Raw genomic sequence first — 17,577 nt, forward strand, 5'->3', positions numbered from 1 at the left:
TTATCATTTTCTTTGTACTTGTAGAACACCTCAAGTAGAGGTTAAATGAAATCAATCACCTGAATGTGTATATACTTAATTATTTGACTCTCACAGGAAATTTATTGGGCAGATACTGTGGAAACACCATTCCCGACAGCATAGACACTTCTAGCAATATCGCTTTGGTCAGGTTTGTCACAGATGGCTCTCTGACTGCCTCAGGATTTAGACTACGGTTTGAATCTAGCATGGAAGGTAAGTTCACTGATTTGTTAAGTATAGTAGATAATATAATAATATTAGTAATACTATATATATATATATATATATATATATATACACACACACACACATATACTCATCCTAAGAAAGCCAGTCCATTAGCCCCACAGTTGTCAGAATTGGCCTTTCTGAAATACTTTGGTAAAACACAGATTTTATCTGAAAAAAACTGTGTAATTACAAAAGTCTTCTGAATCTTCTGACTCTTGAGATTACTACAGCCGTTGGTCTCTCATGCTTCTTGGGCCATGATGATAGAATACTACCAGTGAACTGTCATCCATGGAAATGTGAATTAAAAGTTAAATATTAGAGATAGGAAGTGAATACCAACGTTCTCTGTTAAGTCATCACATACACATAGTGAAAAATAAAAGCCGTAATTTTAGTATCCCATGGAATACTAAAGAAAATATTTTAGAGAACACTCCCTGTGGAAGGGGTCATTTTGATCAGATTGGAAGATGATTTCTTGGGTTTCTTCCCCTTCAGAGTGTGGTGGAGACCTACAGGGCCCTACCGGAACATTCACTTCTCCCAACTTCCCGAACCCAAATCCTCACGGCCGGCTCTGTGAGTGGAGGATCACGGTGGAGGAAGGAAGGCGGGTCACCCTGACGTTTAACAACCTGAGGCTGGAAGTTCATCCATCCTGCAACAGTGAGCATGTGACAGTGAGTGTCTCCTTGCAGTCAGGGATATCACGTTCCATCGTTGAAGGAGCTTAATGACCTATCAATCGTAGTCAGAAAAGTAGGTCGGGAATATTCCCATCTGTGCAACTGTACCTCAGACACATTCTCAGTATTTTAGATAGAACAAAAATGCAGTAAACTGCCATGATATTTGTAAGACCTGTTTTAAGAGGCTCTTTGTTGTCACAAAATACATCAGGGTCATAGGCAGGATAAATTTTAAGAGCAAATGATCATTACACATGGCAAAACGGGTAAATGGAGAAAAGCTGAGCCCGTGGGTAGCACATAGATGACTGGGACCAGAGTCACAGAAAGGGCCACCACCAAAAGTTCTGAGCGATTGAGTGGTCCTGCACAGTTACTGTTTTCTGCCTGAGGTACTGAGTGACTCCTTTGGAAGACCACGGCTGCCTGCCAAGGTCAGTGCTGCCAAGGTCAAATGCTTGGGAATATGCCGTCAGCATTCTTAGCTTCCCTTAGCAAAGGAAAACAAAGGAGACCCATGAGTGGGAATGAAGATTGTTAAATGACAGATACGCATATAAACATATAGACACATACAGGATTAATTATACATTAATATTAATATATTTCCCTACCCAACTCGACCTTTCCTCAGTCCTTGTTATCTCAGCAAATAACAGTTTCAAACTTGGGGATGCTCAGGTCAAAAACATTGATGTCTGTTTTGGAGAACTTTCTCTCACACCTTGTATTACATGCGTAATCAACCCCACTGACTGTATCTTTAAGGAGATCCAGAATCTAACTCCTTCTCACCATATCCCCTACTACAGCCATCACGGCTCACTTAAATGTAATTTAATAACTTCTGGCCTGTCTCCCTAGTCCCACCCTTGTCTCCCTGCACTTTCAGTACAGCAGCTGGTGTGACGGGTATAAAGGTAAAGCACATCATGCCGCTCTCCCTGAAAATCCTCTACTGGCCTCTCCTCTCACTCAGGGGACGATCCCAGATCATTACACTGGCCCAGCTGGCCCTATAGAATCTGCATCTCCTCTCAAACTCCCCTCCTGCCCACTAGGATCCAGTCCCACTGGCTTCCTTTAGGGTGCTAGAATGTTCCACAACGCACTGCACCTGTGCTACGGCCTCTGGCCTGCATCTCCCCGACGGCTGTCTGTTCACTGTCTCTCTTCTTCGCTGCTCTTCAAACGACCTGCTCCCTGCGACCCTACATTAAATCGATTCCACCCTGGCCCATCCTGCTCCCTGCATTTTTGCCTTCACAGCACTTCACACCAACTGACATTCCCCACGCATTTATTTGTTTGTCTGTTTATTGTCTGCTCTCCCAGCCAGAATGTAAGCTCCATCAGGATGTGCCATCTGTTTCATTCCCGTGGAGTCCCCAGTGCCTGGCACAGAATAGAAACAATAATTATTGAATGAATGAATAGAAGCACTATCATTGTCCCCCCCCCCTTTTTTTTAAGTTTAGTTATTTATTTTGAGAGAGACAGAAGAGAGAGCACAAGATGGGGAGGGGCGGAGAGGGAAAGGAACAGAGGATCCAAAGCAGGCTCTGTGCTGACAGCAGAGAGCCCGATGCAGGGCTGGAACCCATGAACTGTGAGATCATTACCTGAGCCAAAGTCAGATGCTTAACTGACTGAGTCACCCAGGCACCCCTATCATTGTCCTTTTTGAAAGACAAGTCACTTTTGTTTTCAATTTAGTTGTCTCCTGTTGGGTAGTAGATTCAGAAATACAAAGCAACTTTGTACGTTACTATAATACTTCGTGTTGCCCTAAAATGATCATATTCAAGCTTCAAATTTTGCTTTCAGGTTCTAACACCTGAAGGATTTTTTTTTATAGTTTAGCTATAATCCTTTATTTATTTATTTTTAAATATATGAAATGTATTGTCAAATTGGTTTCCATACAACACCCAGTGCTTATCCCAAAAGGTGCCCTCCTCAATACCCGTCACCCACCCTCCCCTCCCTCCCACCCCCCATCAGCCCTCCGTTTGTTCTCAATTTTTAAGAGTCTTTTATGCTTTGGCTCTCTCCCACTCTAACCTCTTTTTTTTTTCCTTCCCCTCCCCCATGGGTTTCTGTTAAGTTTCTCAGGATCCACATAAGAGTGAAACCATATGGTATCTGTCTTTCTCTGTATGGCTTATTTCACTTAGCATCACACTCTCCAGTTCCATCCACGTTGCTACAAAGGGCCATATTTCGTTCTTTCTCATTGCCACGTAGTACTCCATTGTGTATACAAACCACAATTTCTTTATCCATTCGTCAGTTGATGGACACTTAGGCTCTTTCCATAATTTGGCTATTGTGGAGAGTGCTGCTATAAACATTGGGGTACAAGTGCCCCTATGCATCAGTACTCCTGTATCCCTTCTAACACCTGAAGGATTGAAATGATCTGTTTTGTCAGATATTAAAAATTATGGGGCCCCAGGTGTTTTCTTCTATCTGAAAGCCAGGGAATTTTGGACTAAGCTTGCTTATTTTATTTTCTTAATGTTTTTTTAATTTTAGTTTTGAGGGAGAGACACAGAGAGAGAGTGAGAGAGTGGGAGGAGGGACAGAGAGAAAGGGAGACACAGAATCCAAAGCAGGCTCCAGATTCTGAGCTGTCAGCACAGAACCCGATGCAGGGCTCAACCTCGTGAACCATGAGATCGTGACCTGAGCTGAATTGGATGCTTAACCGACTGAGCCACCCAGGTGCCTGTAAGCTTGCTTATTTTAAAGGAACATTTCCTCCCTATTAACAACTGAACATATAGAGGCAAGGTTGAAGTAGAAAAAAAAAAATTAACCACTCCCAGTATATCATATTTTGATGTATTTTCTTGTCAATGAATATATCATGTAGTTGTAATAATGTGGCATAATTCATTTGCATGCTAATTTTCATCTATTTTTCTGATTATAAATATAATGGATGCCTATTGAACAAAATTTGGAGAGTTCAGAAAATAAAAAATATTAAAAATACTTGAATTTCAACCAATTAGCAACCAATCCATTGCTAAAATTTTGATGCACACAACAGCTTATTTCCCTTTGAAATTGTTTCCATAGTTGAAATATTGAATATAATGGTTTTTAGGATGCTTACCAGCAGAATCTTCACATGCTGTGCAGGAAAGATAATATGAAGAGTCATAGTTTCAGAACTTGAATAAGAAAATAAAATTTGCAGCAACAACCACAAATTCTGAACCACATCTTACATGTCATTTTCCCATCTCTGAATCATATATGCTAAAGGTGTCTACTTCCAACTCTTTTAGCTTTTTCTTGGGTGCATATGTCATTATTTCAAAATAATATTCCTATTCTGCTCCTTGTTTGCTTTTCAGTCTTAGACATTATCTATCCACATGCAACTGGAAGATGAGGGTTGAGCTCTCTTCACAATCCAGCCCCCTTAGCCCAGATGCTCACAGGGCTACACACAATTCATAGCCTCTGCCAACTTGCTCCCAAAATACATATGTCACAGATTTTGCTTAAATTTCTCTTCAGTGTTTACAAGATTATGATTATATAGATGCCATTCCCAACCCAACCAAGTAATATACTATGGTAGCATTTTCTTGTTTTTTTTTCTGAGTAATGACAATAATTGTGTCCTTTCTAATATTTAGTGCTGATGCACATATCACTGATTCTCCCACACACTCTCGCTCCTGGTGTACGTCCCCACCTTGTACAGTAAAGCACACCCACCAGTTCATTTGTTTTCCTTAGCAAAATCCTTTCTCCATAGATATTCTCCATGATGGAACCTTTCTCCATCAGCTACATGCCTGATGCCAGCTGTCAAACCAGACATGCCCTTCACCAGCAACTTTGCAAGCCCCTTCATTCCTCTCCTGGGCTGGCCCCAGACTCCATGATTTGTGCATTTCCCTGTCTTGGCTCATTTCCTAATTCGGGGAGGCATATGTTCTTGTATTTCCATAAGGACGTAGGCATGGATGTTAAGCTTTTTGAGAAGGGGTGTACCTGGAATTATCCTTATTTTACCATTGATCTTTGAATATACTCTCTCCATTAAAATATCATATGTATTTGATACATTCACCTATGGATATAAGCATGTTAATCATAATTTTAAAGTTTTATGTTGCTTCCTTTTGGAAGGGTCCATGTCTTTCAAGTTCCTGTTTCCTATTTATGTATATTGAATGGTCTCTGCCTTTTACATTAGATGTCTCCTTAAATGTGTGGTGACGCTTGGTTGCTTACTGATATTCAAGAATGAAGTACTAAAATGCTGCTTGGAATCTCTGTGTGCATGGGATTGTCAATTGATGGTCCTCATTGGGTGGGGAGGGGAGGGACTTGACCAATTAATGAGGGGAAACTACAAATGTCCTGTCTACAGGTCTCTTTTTTTCCTGGGGAGGTTAAAACTCTGACAATACCTCTCAGAATTGATTTCTTTTATGAATCTTAAATATCATGTCCCCATTCTTTTTCTTCAAAATCTATTTCTATAGGTTCACTGCATGCTTTGTTTCCTCTTCACTCTGCTATAAATAAGGGGATGTGGCTTGCCCTTTGCCTGTACCTTATTTACTTTGAGAACTTCTCGAAAAAGGTGGGGGTGAAGCAAGAAGAAAAGAAAGAAGGAGAAAGAGAAAGAGATGGAGATGGAGGAAGAAAGAGACAGGAAGAGAGAGAAATAAAGAAGAAATGCACTACAATGAGACATGTGCCTGATCTTATTCCTGCTTATAGCAAATTTTAGAGCTTGTCCTGAATCTCAAATGCCTACTTGCTGCCCCATTGTTTTCTGGGAGTTGCAGTTTCTGCGTACATATGTGAGTGGAGGAGGAAAGTGGAAACAGCACTTTGGTGGCCTTTAAAAGCAGGAGCTCATGTTATAAATGGATGCCTGAACATTATCAGTCACTGTGATTCTAAGCTCAGGCAGACGTTGGCGCAAGGGTAACCGCCAATGGTCATGGTTTCCAATGTGTTCCATTAGTCTGTAGTTGCTGATAATCCCTCTGATTCTGGCAAAATGTTGCCCATTCCTGTTTCCAGTATTACTGAAATTTTGTCATCTTCTGTTGCCTTCTACATGACTTCATGGTTTGCAATCAGAGGGACGATTTCAATCCAGTTTTACGATCATTCGTTGTTTGAACTTAAGCAAATTGCATAACCCTTTCTGAATTCTCCTGTCTTAATCTGGAAAACAGGGATGCTATTTTATGTCTGAGAGGGCATTGTGCTAATTGGATCAAGTAATACAAGCAGGCTATTAGCAGAGCCTGGTGCTCAGTTAGCAATAGGAAATGCTGTGTCTGGTCCTTTGAGTCAGAAGACAATTTAAACCCGAAGCCCACAGCACTCAATTTAATAATTAAGGATAGTAAACAAAAAAGCTCACACCGTCTGTTATGGAGTGCGTCCTCCTCTTTCGTTTCTGTCAGTGCCCATCCTCTGAATCATTATTGTTAATTGTGAACGATTCGAATTCTTGTTAAAAACAGGAATATCAATTACTCAATTATTATTTAGTTACTTCTGGACCTTTCCTGAACCGTGGAAACCGGGCAGGCTAAAACCCCCTTGGTCTTGCACAGAAATGGAATAATACTTTCCAGTTATTATACGTATGTGCATAACTAGAATTACTGTTTAATATTTTGGAGTCAGCACTACTCAAAACCATTTTTTAAAATTCAAATTAATAAGAAAAGTGAGGCTTTGGATCCATAAGTACTCAGGAAAGAACTATTATATTGATTTTTTAAAGTTACTTTTCAAGGCATTTTAAAATATTTGAGTTATTATAGGCTTCAAATCATCAGAGACTAACATTTAAGCCTTCATTCCAAATGCGAAAGGTCCTGATACATTGTTAAGAAAAATGGTCCATCAGTGAACTCTGTGAACTAAGATGTAAGAGCGTTGGCCTGTCTAATTTACATTTAGAGCTTGGTTTCCAGTTGCAAAGAGTACAGCAGTTTTTCATTTGTCAGCACATGGCAGGAGGGCTTTACTGTAATACTCTCATTTTAGTGAAATGACCCTGAGGCCACAGAATGTGCTCCGGGCAACAAAGTGGCTTGTGGCACTGGGCTAGGAGCCCGGACTGTTAAGTAATTCATTTTAGCCCAGAGTTTCCTTAGAAGGAAGTGTATCTGGGCTGTGAATATAATCTCCCAGGAAATATTCAGTAAGATGGACTGTGTGACTAAAGGTTAAATGATTTTTCCAACAGATATTCAATGGCATTAGAAGTAACTCACCCCAGCTAGGGAAACTGTGTAGCAGTGTGAACGTGAGCGAGGAGATCAAATCTTCGGGACACAAAATGAGAGTCGTGTTTTTCACTGATGGATCCAGGCCATATGGAGGTTTCAGTGCTTCCTACACATCCAGTGAAGATGCAGGTAAGAGAAGACGTTGTAAACACACCTGTTTCAATCATGGGCACCGCAGATGTTCGCACAGCTACCACCAATAGCCGCCGAGCCGTCTATTTTCCCTTTCGAGATCAAAATTACACCTAAGAGCTTCTACAGCAGGTAAACACATATAACCAGGGAGAAGACCCATGCCAGGCAGGAAAAAAAAAAAAAAAGTTATGCTTTCAGAAAGAAAGCTGCCATTGTGAATTTAAAAAAAAACAATGCTGTTAGGAGAGCTTCTAGCTCAGTCCCGTATAATGTCGCCATGAAATACTGGTTGCCTACTTCACAGTCCTTGGTCAATTATTTTCTGCTGAAAGTGACCTTCTATCTCTTAAAAGGTAACTGACTCCCTGAAAGTGACTAATTGAAGATAGACAGATTTTATGGTTTCTTAGCCAGCCATCTGTATATATATTTCCAGTGTAAATGAATGAGGGTTCACATTGGATACAGAGTATTGAAAATTTATGCAAGATATGGCCTTTCCGGTCTAAATATTCGCCTACTTTCTGGATTGGTGCTATTATCTAAGAGTCTTAAATAGTAGAAAGAGTTGGAACTGAATGTTTAAAAAATCTTTGTTTCATTGATAGGAGCATTCATTCCCATATGAAAAGGAGCGAATTCATTGGCACTCCCATGATGTTATTTGTTTGATGAAATAACAAGGCTCAAGTGGAGAATTGCTAATGAGAAGCCACTGAGACCACCACTGTAGTTAGATATTTCTCCAAATTAAATATTAACGAACAATAGGCTTAAATTAGGAGAAAGAGATGCCCAGCCAAACCCGCAAATCCACCTAATCTACCCTACAGGAAAATAAAGAAGCTGTTTAGTTTTACACATATTTCCAAACTCTCAGAAACGTCTTCCGTAGAAATTCACACAAACTTCCATAGACACTCACAGAAACTCACAGAAACTTCTCCATGCACGAACCAGCCCTTCACCCATAATCTTAACGTCATCTACAAAAACAAAGCAATAAAAATCTTATTGTTATTTTCGTTGTTATTGTATTATTTACATCTTCTGTTATGGCCTGGACCTCACTGCTACTTTCTCTGTTGCCCCTTGTTTTCTTAGTATGTGGTGGGTCCCTTACAAATTCTGCCAAAGGAAACTTCACTTCCCCTGGCTATGACGGAGTCAGTAATTACTCAAGAAACTTAAATTGTGAATGGACTCTCAGCAATCCAAATCAGGGAAATTCATCCATTTACATTCACTTTGAAGATTTTTACCTGGAAAGTCACCAAGACTGTCAGTTTGATGTCCTTGAGCTACGAGTGGGTGAGTTCAATCAAAGAACATGTTCTCCCAGTTTATTTTTTTATATTTTTTATTAGAGAGAGAGAGAGAGAGAGAAAGCACATGCAGGGGAGTGGGGCAGAAGGAGAGAGAAAGAATCTTAAGCGGGCTCCATGCTCAGTGCAGAGCCCATCTCCAGGCTCGATCCCACGATCCTGGGATCATGACCTGAGCTGAAATCAAGAGTGGGATGCTCAATTGACTGAGCCACCCAGGCGCCCCAACTGTTCTCCCATTTATCCATGGTATTCTTCTTATACCTGGGGACCACCAACAATGAAGGGACTCACGTGCCTACAATATATGTACATAGAATCCAAAAGAATGTTGGTCAGAAAAAAGCTGTAATTCTGTGGACACCCAGCTGAGGTAACATGCTCTATTAACAGTGAGTGAGTTGGGTCAGTGTTTCAATTGATGTGAGACTTACCCAGGAGAGATTCGGTTTGCGTGTATTCTCTCTCTGTCTCTTTTTAATGTTTATGTATCTATTTTCAGAGAGGGAGAGAGAGCAAAGGGCCAAGTGGAGGTGGGGCAGGCAGAGAGAGAGGGAGAGAGAGAGAATCCCAAGCAGGCTCCGCACTGTCAGCACAGAGCCCAATGCAAGGCTCCAACTAAGGGAACTGTGAGATCACTACCTGAGAGGAAATCGAGAGTCGGATGCTTAACCGACTGAGCCACCCAGGTGCCTCTGTCTGTTCTCTCCTCATGAGTTCAGGTGGTCCCTTCAATAATCTTTTAGTACTCAAGACTTCTTTCCTCAGAGACTGGGACTTGGCATGGTCAGAACTGTATCAGTGATTTCCTAAATTTACAGGAATTCTACTTAGAAATCAAAAGAAGTTTTGCAGTGTACCAGATGGAGAAGCACATGGAAGTTATTTGGGGAATTATCCCCAGAGGAGTCAAGCTTGTCTTTGTTTTCATGATGGAAATGGATTGAGGTTTACTTGGTAAACCATAAGTCTCCAGAATTTTTAAAAATCTGCATTCATAGAAGATGAATCCATTTTAGTTCTTTCTTGCAGTTGAGGAGTGGGTTATCCATCAAATTGCCCCCCCATTGTTACATTGACACCCTTTCTGTGGTTTGAAAAAGAGAAATAACGTAACATTGTAGATCCTCTTTGCTATTTAAGGTTCACTGAGTTCCATGTCATTGCAAAAAAAAATTTTTTAAAGGAGGTTGAAAGCAACAGAAACTAGTACAATTAGGTGGTGGCAATGTTCTACGGTGGCTACGGAAATCATTGCTGACTTTGAGACCATGTTGGACAGAATTTTCAGGGAGAACTTGATAAAGTCTGTGGTCACAGACCAAGGGACTCAGCAGGAGAATCATCTGGACCCTTCTAGGTAGATGAATCTAGAGGAGACTTACGAGGAAAATGGAAATTGTAGTTTGAGAATGTTCTCCATGTGATTCTGACAAACCCACACCACTGCCACCTGGCTCAAAACCACTGGCTTATTGAATTAAGCAGAGTAGCTGTATATTAAATTTCTTATAGTCCCTCATTTTAGAGACAGTTAAAATACTATATTTTGTTGACTTATGCGATCAATAATATTGATCTGACAGGATAAAGAGAAGATTAAATGTGAGCTCTGCAGGTGTTTTAAAAAAGGTTAATCAAATTACCGTGAAAAATAATCTCCGTAAAAATACTCAGCTCTCTCAACTCTTAGCCTGAGTACTGAATATTCTATTCATTTTAGTTGATTAAATGCAGTAAAGAAATCATTAAAATTTTAGCTAATTATCACTTTTATCTTGATGATATATTTTATCACTGTTGGTATTATATTTTTTACTTCCTAAAAAAAGGCACATCCAAAAGGTTTTGTTTTCTTTTTAATTAATTGTATCTCTGTTTAGGTATGCTAAGATAGTTATGAAAACACAAATTGGAACAAAATGGCACCTACAGTGGAGAAAGATGCCCATACTAAAAAAGCATGGGTTTTTTTCCTTTGTTTTGTTGTTGTTGTTGTTGTTGTTGTTGTTGTTTGTTTTTACCCTGTTGGAGGGACTCTTTCTTTTGCAGTTGACAAACATAGAAAGGAACTTTGTGAAATGGCAGCTACTACATCAGAATTTTGTTGTGTGTCAATAAATACCTTGAAATGTTTTTTTATTATTTGTTCCTACTGAATTCATGGAATGTCTTTCTCAAAAGCTACATAAATTATGGCAATTGGCGTATTATTTTGCTCAGGGGATGCTGATGGGCCTCTGATGTGGAGACTTTGTGGACCTTCAAAACCTACAGTGCCACTGGTCATACCTTATCCTCAGGTGTGGATACACTTCGTCACCAATGAACGTGTAGAATATGTTGGATTTCATGCGGAGTATTCTTTTACAGGTAAGACTTGTGATTAAGCTCTCAAACTCTGGCAATAGAATAGTTAACAATTTTTCCCACAAAGATCTTACATCTATTTTGTTAGATTCATTTCTAGGTAGCTATTAGTTTTGTTACTAATGTCAATGAGATGTTCCAAATTACGTCTTCTAATTGTTTGTTGCCGATATCCAGGAATTTAAAATTTTTTACACGTGGATCTTTAGCCCAGAGATTTCACTACACTCTTACTAGCTTTGGTATTTTGTCTGTGGGTTATCTGTGTTTTTTCAGTGTCAACAATCCTGTCTTCTGCAAATGATAGTATTTGTTTCTTTCAACCCCAAAACTTAATGTTTTTTCTCGTCTTATTTTACTGGCTATGCCACCATCACAATGTTGAACAGAAGGGGTGATAGCATCTTGTTTCTGACCTTAATGTGAATGCCTATGACCTTTTATTGTTAAATTTATTGATTTCTCTTAGGTTTTCAGTAAATACTTCTTATCAGGTTAAAGAAATCCCTTCAATTGTTAGTGTACTTTTTTTTAAATTCTGAATGGGTATAAGATTTTACCAACTGATTCATCTTTTGAGATGATTCTGTTTTCCTCCTTTAATATATTAATATGACAAGTTGTATATTAAAAGACTTTCTTCTCATTAAACCATCTTTTAATTTCCAGGATAAACCCTAGTTGGTGTGACATGTGTTTTGAACATATTACTACATATTATTTGCTAATGTTTTTGTACTGGATTTGCATCTGTGACATTCTGCTTATATCTGAAAATTCAACCCAAGACAGGCAGCACTGTTCTTTGCTGCTTCTCTGGGCCATCAGAGTTTTTCTAGGGTCCCTTTCTACTAACATTGCCATCCTTTTAGACCCTCAACATTATGTAAAAGTCTCAACTCCAGCCCTTCCTTTTGTGAGGGTCCAAGGCCGTATGTTCTTCTTGTGCAGGTGTTCAAAACCTCAGACCCATATCTCTGGGGCCCACATCTTCGTTCTACATCCTTTCAAACTGATGAACTTTCAGTAGAGGATTACCTCTCAGAATGTGAGAGGTATTCATTTCTGAGACAGAGAGAGACAGAGCATGGGTGGGGGAGGGGCAGAGAGAGAGGGAGACACAGAATCTGAAGCAGGCACCAGGCTCTGAGCCGTCAGCACAGAGCCTGATGCGGGGCTCAAAGTCACGGACCGTGAGATCATGACCTGAGCCGAAGTCGGACGCTTAACCAACTGAGCCACCCAGGCACCCCTACACTTAATTTTTTTATAGATTTTGGAAATCCCCTTTCTTTCTATTAAGTTTACCTATTAGTCAAAATACGTTTTGGTTATAGTTTTATCTAACATCTCTTTGTGTTATAAACAAACAGTTGATTGGAAGAGGGAGTAAAATTGGTCAACCACTCGCCAGTTGACTTTTCTTTATTGAACTGGAAGAAAAGAACGAGGTTTCAGGAAGCAGTATTATTCATGTAGAATGTCAGACCATCCTGTGTTTTAAAAATATATCTGTTCTTCAACTTGCCATGCTAATCTATACTTTGATAGCTGACCACCGACATAAATGCTTTTTATCAAATGACAAATTCTTTAGTTATGCTATGCATCACATTCTTCAAGCTTATATTTATTTTCAGTGGCTTGTTTTCTTTCAAGCAAGGCAATGTTATTACACAGTGTGGGTTATATGCACATCTAATTATTCTCCATTTATGGTACAGATTATCTTCCTTCTCTTTTGTACTAAATATGATCCTGTCTTGGGACACCTGGGTGGCTCAGTCAGTTAAGCAGCTGACTTTGGCTTAGGTCATGATCTCGTGGTTCATGAGTTTGAGCCTCACATCGGGGTCTGTGCTGACAGTGTGGAGCCTGGAGCCTGCTTCGGATTCTGCGTCTCCCTCTCTCACTGCCCCTCCCCTGGTTGTGCTCTGTCTCTCTCTGTCTCAAAAATGAATAAACGTTAAAAAATGGTCCTGTCTTCACTGTGTGATACTGTTTAACACTATATGGAATTCTGGTAATTTCTAATCTTCTCCCCAGTTTTACTTTGCTTTTTCCACTTTCTTCTATTCATTTATTGTTTTTTTAAAATCATGGCTGTAAGACCTACTTACTTTGGCTTTGCGGAGATTTTTTTTTTCTTGTATCTAATTTAGAAGTTTACAAATCTCATTTCAGACTGTGGTGGAATACAGCTGGGTGAGAGTGGAGTGATCACAAGTCCCAACTATCCAGCCTCTTACGACAGCTCGACTCACTGTTCCTGGTTGTTAGAAGCCCCACAAGGCCATACCATCACTGTGAGTTCTGATTCTGTTCTGGAACAAAAATACCACATCCTGTGTGGAAACGGATTTCTTTTAATAAGCAAGCAATTAGAATAGGTTTTGATCCTGCAATCAGATCATCATCTTCCCCAAGTCTTCTCTCGTTAGAGTACAGACATTGGCATCTCCAAGTGTACGGTTACTGAAGAAATCTAGTTTGCAAGCATAGGAGAGCGTATATGTAGACGATGTTCCCCACCCAGGAGAGAAGTGCAGTCGCATTCTTGATGTGAGCGTCCATCCCAGCCCACTGGACTGTGGCAGTCTCTCTAGTGACTGCGGTTCCAGGAGGAATATCTCCTCTCAAAATTTCCAGTAGAACCTCCAATAAGGAAAAAGAGAAGAGGGCAGGGGAGAATGAAATAAGAGACATAAACACAAAATTAGATAAATCAAAACAAAATAAAAAGGTCTGTGAACAACACAGAGTGCCTCATTCTTTCTTTTTTTTTTCTCCTGCAGCTTACGTTTAGTGACTTTGATATCGAAGCCCATGCAACCTGCGCTTGGGACTCTGTAACCGTCAGAAATGGCGGTTCTCCTGGATCGCCCCTAATAGGACAATACTGTGGAAGTTCAAACCCCAGGACGATCCAGTCTGGTTCCAACCAGCTGGTGGTGATTTTTAACTCGGACCATTCGGTGCAAAATGGTGGATTTTATGCTACATGGAACACACAAACTTTAGGTAAAAGGAACATGCATTTTTAATTGATCTGTTCTTAAAATGTATTAGCTAATTTAACAAGTATGTTTTGTGACTACTCTCTGCCAGACTGAACCCAGAATGTTATACCCGTGTCATCTCATGTACAACCTCGTAAGGAAGATACAATATCAATACATATTTTTTCCATTTCGCATGGATAGAAACTGAGGGGGGTGGGTTGATAATTTTTCCAGGTCGTGAAGCTAATAATTGGTAGAGTCAGGATTTGAATAAAGTCACTGGGCCCAGAAACTTTGATCTTAACACTTCACCATGTTGCCTAAATGGGCAAAAAGGCATGGCATAACCAGAGAATAGAAAATAATAGAAAATATGTATTGGAATCACAAGTAGTTTGGAATATTTGGAGCTTGGAGGCAGAAGGCTGGGTGGTAAGCTGAGGGCAGGAATCTAGGTGGTCCATATCACGAAGAGCCTTGTCTTCTCTGTTGTCCCGTGAGCAATGGGGAGCCACTGAAGAGTGCTGAGCAGCAAAGTGACAAGATTTGTGATTTAGAGTGAATGCTCTGTATGTGGCAAAATATAATAGATTTGATTTCAAAAGGGTAGTTTTTCTCTATGTAAAGTATGAACTTCATGGAAATTCCCAGAAAACATAAGAACTTGCACTGGATACTTTAGTCAGGATTACTTTAAAGCCTTGCAGCATCACACAGGGCAATTCTTTCTAGAAGAGTCAGAGTTATTGTGAAAAGCTTTTTGTGGAATGAGTCAAACTTTATCTTATTAAATCTGTTGAAGTCATAGGGGAGTTTTAGATGCACCACTGGCTTTCCAAGGGTTTAAAAGCAAAAGGTAACAGGGAATACTCTTTAACTTAACTTCATTTTGTTTGGAATTCATATTTTTTCTTTTGTCATCTCTTAAGGACATATTTTAATAGTATAAAATAATTCTAGATTTTCTTTCTTTCAATCCATGTAATTTATTTTCATCCATTAATGTTTCAATATGAACGAAGCAGATTCCTTAATGGAAGAAATCTATCCTCCTGAAAATCATTTTCTCTAGTCCTGGATGTTAGAGTAAAATCATAAATGAGTGTAGACTTGTATTCTCATGTGTTCGCAGTAACAAAACACAGAACGCAGAATTGTTGCTACTCAAATACTATATAGCTTCAAGGGGAGTGAAAAATAGTGCTATTGTTTGAAAACAGAATAGAAATCTATCCTTTTTATGGCAAGGATTAGTGGTCTCCGGTGAGTTCAATAGAAATGTAACAAAACAGAAACAGCTGAAGCTTCCTCTGGATTCAGTGCCCCTTACACTTATGGGGAGTTCTTGTCGCATACCTGCCCTGAAGGCCAGTGACTCACAGGTAAGGAAAAATAGACTGAACTCTCACATTGAGAAATGTGTCTCCTCTGGAAGTTTTGGGCTACAAAAATTGTTATTTTCCTCTCAAATTAATGACTTCTTCCGTGACAATTTTTCAGGCTGTGGGGGAATACTTCATTCAGACAATGGTACAATCAGATCCCCTCACTGGCCTCAGAATTTTCCCGAGAACAGCAGATGTTCCTGGACAGTCATTACTCATGAAAGTAAGCAGTTGGAGATCAGCTTTGACAACAACTTCCTAATCCCCAGTGGTGACGGACAGTGTCAGAACAGCTTTGTGAAGGTGAGTGGGCTTGTTTATTTAATGGGAGCCGAACTGGTTTTGTGAACATAAACATTTAGACCAGAAATGACTCATTGCCTCTACAAGTAAGAAAAAGACAATTTTGTTGCTTGGGTTTCTTGAATAAAAGCATGAAAAATCTCAATTATTTGGAGTTAACATTTGAACCACAATACCCAACGTATTGTGACTTTTCATTTGCGAGTACATAGGCAAGTGACTTAACTAAGGACACTGTTTTCTGGCTTTATTAAATTCTTCTTGAGCGCTTGGGGTTCTTCCTTACCATGGAAACTAAAGAAAGAAGGCCAGGGGGTTTTTTTGCTATGTTCTTTCTTTCATTCATTCATTCGTTCATTTTTGGTTTTGTTTTCTAATAGACCCTCCAGGACAAAACAAATGTAAGGCAACATTTAAAATGTGCTATAAAAATGACAGAAAGCTAGAGATGTGGCTGGTGTCAGCCCCCACTGTGGGCTTCAGGAGCCCACAAGCTAAGAAGAACATGGGAGGCTCACCTAAAATGATGGCAGTGGGGCGGTCACGAAGGCTCTCTTTTTCTTTTTTTTTTTTTTTCAATGTTTTTTTTTTTTTTATTTTTTTATTTTTGGGACAGAGAGACACAGAGCATGAACGGGGGAGGGGCAGAGAGAGAGGGAGACACAGAATTAGAAACAGGCTCCAGGCTCCGAGCTGTCAGCACAGAGCCCGACGCGGGGCTCGAACTCACAGACGCGAGATCGTGACCTGGCTGAAGTCGGCCGCTTAACCGACTGCGCCACCCAGGCGCCCCAAGGCTCTCTTTTTCTAAAGTTACTGCTTTAGAAAAGCACTTTGGGTGGCACCGACCTCACTTTTCACTGATTTATAAATGTGATGACAGTGAGATAAATTCATCCCATCTGTGCTATTTTTCATATCGTATGTTACATCTCTAAGAGACCTTTCTACCTGTTAATGGAACGGACATCGGCCTTAAGTTCACATTAGCCTAGACTTCATTCATGTCTCTTGCATTTACTACCTGCTTGTTCTTCTGTGAGCTAATTACACATTTGTCCTTAAATGACTCAACCTAAAAATAAAGAGAACAATTCACCCTTCAGTGGGACTGTCTTAAGCATTAGTGGTAATATGATATAATAACACGAACAGTGCTAGGTACTTAGAATGTGAAACCACCTAATGAATAGCAGTGGCCTTTTTCTGTTGGGTGTTATTATTTTACATCATCTTTCACATTATGTTTTATATCTACCTGATCCATGCTGTTTAAATAAAAATCCCATACTTTTATAAAATATGTCTACAATAAAACACATTTAATACGAGTTTTCCTAATTGCTTTTTTCATGGAACAAATGAACTGTCTCTCAGGGACTGAGTCAATAGCAAATGCATAGACATACATAAAGCCTTTCACATTCATCAGTTGTACAAATGGAATATGAAAAGTTATTTACGCCCATTTCTCCTCTTTTTTAAAAATTTTTTAAATGTCTTATTGATTTTTGAGAGAAAGAGAGAGAGAGAGAGAGCAAGTTAGGGAGGGTCAGAGAGAGAGGGAGACAGAATCTGAAGCAGACTCCAGGCTCTGACCTGTCAGCACAGAGCCCAACATGGGGCTGGAACTCATGAACCTCAAGATCATGACCTGAACTGAAGTTGGACACTTAACCGACTCAGCCACCCAGGTACCCCAGCCCATTTCTCCTCTGGACCGAACGGGAACCCCTCTGACCTCTGGCAAAGCCAACATAATTGGCAGGTGGAATCCACTGGGAGCCCTGCTCAAATTAAGTGGCCTGGGAAGCACT

General features: G+C 39.9%; 1 protein-coding gene across 2 annotated transcripts in view; it reads left to right on the forward strand.

The window, feature by feature from the left end:
* The window catches only part of CUBN (cubilin), a 278,970-nt gene that overhangs the window by 197,077 nt on the left and 64,316 nt on the right, over positions 1-17,577 (forward strand). For both annotated transcript variants that reach the window (XM_058681796.1, XM_058681795.1), the window contains exons 47-54: positions 97-237; positions 757-938; positions 7,198-7,369; positions 8,480-8,686; positions 10,924-11,073; positions 13,255-13,376; positions 13,866-14,091; positions 15,573-15,760. In XM_058681796.1, coding sequence (XP_058537779.1) covers positions 97-237; positions 757-938; positions 7,198-7,369; positions 8,480-8,686; positions 10,924-11,073; positions 13,255-13,376; positions 13,866-14,091; positions 15,573-15,760 — 1,388 coding nt within the window. The remainder of the gene's footprint in view (positions 1-96; positions 238-756; positions 939-7,197; positions 7,370-8,479; positions 8,687-10,923; positions 11,074-13,254; positions 13,377-13,865; positions 14,092-15,572; positions 15,761-17,577) is intronic.

The sequence above is a fragment of the Neofelis nebulosa genome, chromosome 8 (genome assembly GCF_028018385.1).
Source record: "Neofelis nebulosa isolate mNeoNeb1 chromosome 8, mNeoNeb1.pri, whole genome shotgun sequence".
Lineage (NCBI taxonomy): Eukaryota > Metazoa > Chordata > Mammalia > Carnivora > Felidae > Neofelis > Neofelis nebulosa.